At 41.1% G+C, this 7,299-nt stretch overlaps 2 protein-coding genes across 4 annotated transcripts in view; both read left to right on the forward strand.

Moving 5' to 3' along the window:
• nme5 (NME/NM23 family member 5) overlaps positions 1–2,272 on the forward strand; it is a 3,827-nt gene extending 1,555 nt beyond the window's left edge. The window contains exons 2-5 of the mRNA XM_032528806.1: positions 302–507; positions 1,671–1,771; positions 1,867–1,985; positions 2,084–2,272. Coding sequence (XP_032384697.1) covers positions 302–507; positions 1,671–1,771; positions 1,867–1,985; positions 2,084–2,167 — 510 coding nt within the window. The 3' untranslated portion in view covers positions 2,168–2,272. The remainder of the gene's footprint in view (positions 1–301; positions 508–1,670; positions 1,772–1,866; positions 1,986–2,083) is intronic.
• A 2,113-nt stretch (positions 2,273–4,385) lies between these two features.
• The window catches only part of hnrnpaba (heterogeneous nuclear ribonucleoprotein A/Ba), a 3,771-nt gene continuing 857 nt past the window's right edge, over positions 4,386–7,299 (forward strand). The window contains exons 1-8 of one of the 3 annotated variants that reach the window (XM_032528793.1): positions 4,386–4,500; positions 5,010–5,245; positions 5,665–5,833; positions 5,919–6,077; positions 6,167–6,298; positions 6,410–6,500; positions 6,651–6,809; positions 6,919–7,004. In XM_032528793.1, coding sequence (XP_032384684.1) covers positions 5,025–5,245; positions 5,665–5,833; positions 5,919–6,077; positions 6,167–6,298; positions 6,410–6,500; positions 6,651–6,809; positions 6,919–6,989 — 1,002 coding nt within the window. In that variant the 5' untranslated portion in view covers positions 4,386–4,500; positions 5,010–5,024 and the 3' untranslated portion in view covers positions 6,990–7,004. Of the gene's footprint in view, positions 4,554–5,009; positions 5,246–5,664; positions 5,834–5,918; positions 6,078–6,166; positions 6,299–6,409; positions 6,501–6,650; positions 6,810–6,918; positions 7,005–7,299 lie in introns of all 3 variants that reach the window. The other 2 variants (XM_032528794.1, XM_032528795.1) reach the window with 2 other exon arrangements.

A 7,299-nucleotide genomic window follows, 5' to 3' on the forward strand; every position in this document is an offset into this window, starting at 1 on the left:
TGACATGCTCGGTCGCAAAGGAGGCTATGGCAGACTTAAAAAAATGGAAAAGACATTTTGAGGCACTCTCTATATATTTTCTCCACCAGAGAGCGCTAACAATCTCCTGCTCAGCACAAATGGTCACACTTTTTCTTTTAATCACCAAATTTAAGGGATCTATATCAAAAAGTTTTTTATTTAAATAAAAAAAAATAGAGTGATAATATATCAAAATTAGTATTAAAGTAAATACTGATTTCAAAAATCCAGAATCAATTCACATTGCACAGAAGTGTCCAATACTTCATTCTTGTGGCAGAGGCGGAAGCTGCAGCTAAGTCCAGAGCAGTGCGGTGACTTCTACGCAGACCAATATGGAAAGCTCTTCTTTCCCAGCTTGACTGCCTTCATGAGCTCTGGCCCCATCGTTGCCATGACTCTGGCCCGCGACAACGCCATCGCCCACTGGAAGTCCATCATAGGGCCTGTCAACAGCGCCAAGGCCAGAGAAACTCATCCAGGATGGTCAGTCTGTTAACTTTTAAGGTGTTGATGTCTTTTGTTTTTTTTTTTCTATGGCAATGTTTTTTTAAATATATATATAATATATAAATAATATATACACTACCGGTCAAAAGTTTGGGTTCACATACAATTTTTATTCCTCTCCATTATAGACAGAATACCAGCTGATCTGAGTGGGGGTGGCTGATCTTTAATGCAATATCTACATTGCCCATTATCAGCACCTTCACCAATGTTCCAAGGCACATTCTGTTTACTAATCTGATATCATTTAAAAACTAACTAGAAAAACATTGGCGAACTCTTTTGCAATTAGTGGCAGTGAGCACATAATGTAATCTGAAAACTGCTGCCCTGGTTAAAAAAACAATGCAACTGACTTCAGCTGGTATTCGGTCTACAATGGAGTGCAATGGAAATTTGTGAGTGACCCCAAACTTTTGACCGGTAGTGTATATATAATGTAGTTATTACAATTGACAAAATCACTGCCTAATGCTAATGGAAAGTGGTGTGTATACACAAACCAGGCCAACGATCTATCCCATGAAATTTACTTACAAAAACAGGCTGGCATTAACAAACCAACTAATAAACAGACCTTCAGTGTATAAAAAACACTTTGAATAACTACTATTCCTCTATATAAGTTTTGTGTCTGTCCCATATTTATAAGTGTTTGTGCACATCCACAATAGGGTGTTACAATACTTTATATTTATAATATTTCCGCGATATCATGGCACCAATCCTGTGGTCAGACAGAGTCAGACAGGGAGTCCTGTGTGATGGACACATTATATTAAACAAAATAATAATGTTAGGTCAAACATATTCTTGACAGTAGATTCTCTGTATGGTTTTGAAAAAGTACTCATAATATTCTCTGAGGTCTTGGTACTGTGTATTAAGCTTACAATGCAAACGTTTGATCAAGCAGTAGTTTAGATATTTGCACATACATGTATAATTGATTGTAATTCTGGGCCGAGCTTCTGTTTATCAGTACATAAGGTCACCATGCCCTGTGAGTGCGATTCATCCTGCTTGGCATCATGATTCATTGTTTTTTACCTAATATAGATGGGGCAAAGGTTTGCAGTCATGACAACCCTGGCAGACATATGTATATGAAGGTGTGATATGATGTATTTTCCCTCCAGCCTTAGAGCAAAATATGGCACTTCTGACCTTAAAAACGCACTCCATGGCAGCGAGTCGTTTCATGCGGCTGAAAGGGAGATCAAATTCATGTTTCCTAACTGTAAGTAATACACACAACCACACATACTGTTGTTTGTATAGAAATGTAGTATTGAACTCTTATGATTGTGTACCCCACATGGTTTCTCTCTGTAGCTGTAATCGAGCCTTTTCCATCAAGAGAAGCCACCGCAGAATACCTGAGCAAGTATGTAAACCCAACTCTGCTACGTGGACTCACTGAGCTCTGCAAGTACAAGCCACACAATCCCTGTGTAAGTATTTGATGCTGATTATTTGAAGATATACAGTTATTTATTTGCCAGGTATTCCTTGCTGTTACCATGTTATCCTGCACTTTTGTCTTCATTAGATTTGGCTTGCTGACTGGCTGATCAACAACAATCCAAACCAACCTAAAATATGTGATGGAGCCATTCTGGAAGAAGCACAATAACAACAGAGACAAAGGGGGCCCGATACATAATACCAGACGTAATTTTTTTTAGACAAATGTATCTGTTTCGTACTTTGATTAAACAAAATGTCTTTTCAGCACTAATCCTCTGTTTTGTTTGCTGGACAAACTGGTAAGTTTGTCCTATTTTGTAAACCACTTGTTCTTCCTTTAACACTTCTTCCAATGGTGTGACTTGATTCATAACCTAAAATGTATGCAATAAATCAAATATCTCAGATTTATTGTTAACAATGCGATCCCACCAAGTCTAACAAACCAATGTAGGAAATCAGCCAGTGGGTTTATTTAGTGAGTATGATTGCACCAAATTAATTGGATGAGTTACATGACCTGTGTTAAGTTGATAACATTGGAACAAACACTCATATAATAAGATGTTCTGGTGTACCATGCTTCGACCAGCTACATCTCTTGTTGCTCCTCTGGAACTGGTTCTCTAACACAAAATGAGCTTGTAAAGGAATGACACACAGGCATGGCTGTCTAACAGATATGTTACTGAATCAACAAAGGGACTTCACTCGGTCAAATGAGCATTATGGCGTTTTATTCAGGGGGCTTTAGAGAAGTTTGTTAGTTTACAGATTATGTAGGAAAATAATATCAATGACCATTGCTGTCATTGTCATTGATGTCCAAATATACTTGCCAATGAAATCTATAACCAAAGAGTCTGTGCAGCCATTGTTTGACTGCTTAAAGGAGGTAAAAACCTGGATGGAGTTAAACTTCCTCAATCTAAACGATAATAAAACAGAATTCATCACGTTTGGACGTTCGGATGCTCTGGTGACCCTTTTGGCATTTTGGGCCCCTCAGCCTCCCAAAATCGATCCCATATTAAAAATCTGGTGTTATTTTTGATACCTCCTTTACTTTTAGCAAACAAATCAGTGCAGTTGTCAGACCAGTTTCTTCCAGTTAAACTTCTAGCTAAAATAAAGGCCTATCTTCCTTTGAAAGACCTTGAAAAAGTCATTCATCTTTTATCACTGTTCGGCTGGATTATTGTAACTCTCTATATATGGGCCTACCCCAGAAATCTTTAAATCGCTCCAGGTCCAAAACCAGCTGCTCGCCTTTTAACTAAAACAAAAAAACAGGAACATATACACACGTCCTGCCCTCCTCCACTGGCTACCTGTCCGTTACAGGATAGATTTTAAGATCTTGTTGCTTGTTTTTAAGGCCTTAAATGGTTTGGCGCCATCTTACCTGGCTGATCTCTTATGCCACCATTCTCCAGTCAGAACGCTGAGGTCGTCAAACCAGCTGCTCTTGGACGTCCCAAGATCGAAGCTAAAAAGTAAGGGCGATAGAGCCTTCGCAGTGGGCGCCCCCACCCTATGGAATAACCTCCCCATGCATATTAAAGCGGCACAGTCCTTACAAACATTTAAATCACTGCTTAAGACGCACCTGTTTGCTGTGGCTTTTAACCCTCGTTAACTTGGATTGAGATATTTTAAAGTGTTGTTTGTCTCCCTGTGATGTATTTTGGTTGGAGTGATTTTTACACTTGTTATTTGTGTATTTGATACTTACCCTGTTCAGCACTTTGGTCAACTGCTGTTGTTTTTAAATGTGCTATAGAAATAAAATTGACATTGACATTGACATTGCAACAGTAGTATTATGTGTATTTTGATAGTTTTCCAGCAATCAAAGATTAAATATAGAAACATATTTATTTTTATTATGATGTGGCTTTAAGCAGTAGGCTACCTAAATGTATTTTGACTATAGGCTATTTGATCTATATGTAGCCTGGGATTACTATGATTGTAGTTTTGTGTGTACAGTATGTGGTTCCTCACTAATTGTGTAGACAGCCTTCTATGAGTTAATCTATCATTAATGTTCATACAGAGATACTTCACAGTATATTAGACAGACATATTTCACAGACCGTCCTTTTCACAGATCTGGACTGGACTATGTTGCATTGCCTTCATTATTTTGTCAGATTTGGAGTGAATATCAGTGCAAGTCAGTCCAATTCTAAGAGTAACGCCTTGAAACATTACTCAGTACTAGCAATTCATCTTTTTTTTGAAAAAATATGCCGTGAAAAACAGAGAAAGGCTACTCGGAGTTCCTTCCTGTGTGTTAAGGGCGTGAACATGTTCAGTAAAAAGAAATAACCGTGTATATAATTGGTCGGTGCAATGAATGGCAGCAGTGATCGTCCAATCAGATGGCTTCTCTGCAGAAATTGCGTTTTTTTCTGCCGGTTCTAGAAAACCAACCACGAGTTGTCGTCGTGTGGGAGAATCCATCTTGAAGAGAGCTCTCCGGTTGTGTGACCAGTAAGCAGGTTTTCCGTACTTCTTTAGCTTTGTTTTTTTCATTATATTGTCACGTAAGTACTGTAGTTGTTGTAGTATTTTTTTGTTGCTATTCTGGTAGATGTAGATGAAGCAGCTGCAATTGCTAGAAAATAAAGGCCCATATTACGGCTAGCACGGCCTTTGCATTACGTAACTGCGAATTTTAGTTGTAACGTCAGTCCGGGCTTGGTTTATCAGTGTGATGCAGATGGTTACACTGTTTCTAATCTTTAGCTCTAGCAGAGGTGTACTTTAGATGCTGGGTGGTTATTGTGTTGTTTAAATAAACGTTACTCAGTTGCCATTTGCTGTCGCCGTTCAACAAAAACGGCTCCCTAAGAATGTATGGAACACGATCGTGCCGGGCAAAATGGTGGGAAATGCATGCATTGCCACCATGTAAATGGCGAAGCATGTACTGCATGAGGGACTATAAACCCACCGTGATTTAGCTTAACTCGATGCATATTTTTTTCTTTTGGGTTTAGGTATAATAGTGCAAAATGTCCGAGACAGAGCAACAGTATATGGAAACATCAGAAAACGGTCACGAAGTCGACGATGATTTTAACGGAGCCGAACACGCCGAGCAGGGGAACGACGAGAGCGCTGTGAATGACTGCGGAGAGGGAGAGGGCGCAGGCCCCGACGCCGACGGGAATTCGCAAAACGGTGGCTCAGAGGGCGGCCAGATCGACGCCAGCAAAGGCGAGGAGGATGCTGGGTGAGTTAAAAAATGCTGGGATGCGAAGCTATCGTCTTTTTAAAAGAAGCACTCGTGGTTTGACATGTTTCTTTGTTCAACCGGCCTTTGTTGGCGCCATATGCAGAGCGGAGGGGGGGGATGGGCGCTTGTGCAGGGATCAAATCTAACATGAATTGGCTCACTGTAGACTACTGATATGTTTCTGATGTAGCGTAGCGATTATTAGCATATTCAAATAATGTTGTAAAATAACCGTAATCTATAGCAACTGTAGCCTGCCGCCCTACGTCATTGGTACAACAGATGTTCTGGAACAGTGTGTACATTTACACCCCCCACGCCTGTCCCAACACCACCCCCGCTGGGCCATATATAAAGTTGGAGAACCTGGCTGCCTGTAATGCTAAACATGTCCCTTTCTGTCTCTCTGTGCTCAGGAAAATGTTTGTTGGTGGTCTCAGCTGGGAAACGAGCAAGAAGGATCTTAAAGATTACTTCACTAAATTTGGCGAGGTGACAGACTGCACCATAAAGATGGACCAGCAGACAGGCCGATCAAGAGGCTTTGGCTTCATTCTTTTCAAAGATGCAGCCAGTGTAGAAAAGGTGAGTGGGGAAGCAATTATGTCGAAGCCAAAGTAACTGTTTCACCAGACCAACAATTCTTAATGTTTTCCTGTTTGTTTTTTAGGTTCTTGAACAGAAGGAGCACCGGCTAGATGGCAGAGTGATCGACCCAAAGAAAGCCATGGCCATGAAGAAGGATCCAGTCAAGAAAATCTTCGTGGGAGGCCTCAACCCCGACACATCCAAGGAAGTCATTCAGGAGTACTTTGGAACCTTTGGAGAGGTACGGTATTCAACAGATATTTCACGTGTATTTAGGAATTAAATGCTCAGGTTATGGGCTGCTTGAAAATTAGTTTTCCTCTTATGTAGGTTGAGACCATTGAGCTTCCACAAGATCCAAAGACAGAAAAGAGGAGGGGATTCGTATTTATCACATATAAAGAAGAGACTCCTGTCAAGAAGGTTATGGAGAAGAAATACCACAATGTCGGTGGAAGCAAGGTATTGGCACACTCTGCATGCAGGTGAAATTGGGTATGATATACTGTTTTGGAAATCTTTGCAAAAGTCATTTCACACTGCAATGTAATTTGCTCTTGTGTGGTGTTCCAGTGTGAAATTAAAATTGCCCAGCCCAAAGAGGTCTACCAGCAGCAGCAGTATGGTGCCCGTGGATACGGAGGACGCGGCAGGGGCCGTGGAGGTAAGCACCCTTTTTTTGTTTGTGTGCGTGTACCAGCAAAATATTTATTTTTAAACTATACTCAACTCTAGACTTTAAATTTGTGCCGAGTAACTGCCTGGGTCCTGTGTGCTGGAGAGTTGTGACAAAGGCCTCACCTGTTGTTTCTAGGCCAGGGCCAGAACTGGAATCAAGGTTACAACAACTACTGGAACCAACCTGGATACAACCAGAACTATGGCTACGGACAGCAAGGCTACGGATATGGCGGCTACGGCAACTATGACTACTCTGCTGGTTATTACGGCTATGGGGGTGGCTACGATTACAGTAAGCGATAAGTGCCCCCAGGGAACGAAAAAAGAATGAGAGAAACTTTATTTTCTTGGTCCTCCTTGTTGTACAGAAGAACTCAGTCCCTTTTTCTCTTGTCCTCCAGACCAGGGCAATACAAGCTATGGGAAAACTCCAAGACGTGGAGGCCACCAGAGTAGCTACAAGCCATACTGATCACACGTAGTGCAGGTATGCATTTTTGCATCATCCGTGGTAGTATGAGAACATAGCTGTAACCATTGGTGCCTTTTTGACCCCAAAGATCTCATCTACTCTAAATCCATTCAAGCATTGTGGTGGGGTTAGGGTAGGCCGTGTTGTGGGGTCTGTGATCATTAAAGATGGATTCATTCCACCTGTCAGCCATCTTAAGATGCATCTCTACTACTTGATCAATAAGGGTTGAGTTGGTGGTGGTTGAGAACAGGAATGAGGACCGTTTCACCTTTCACCAGGTGCTAGGTGTAATAGTTAGCGGTTGTGC

Source organism: Etheostoma spectabile, chromosome 10 (assembly GCF_008692095.1).
Source record: "Etheostoma spectabile isolate EspeVRDwgs_2016 chromosome 10, UIUC_Espe_1.0, whole genome shotgun sequence".
In the NCBI taxonomy this organism is placed as follows: domain Eukaryota; kingdom Metazoa; phylum Chordata; class Actinopteri; order Perciformes; family Percidae; genus Etheostoma; species Etheostoma spectabile.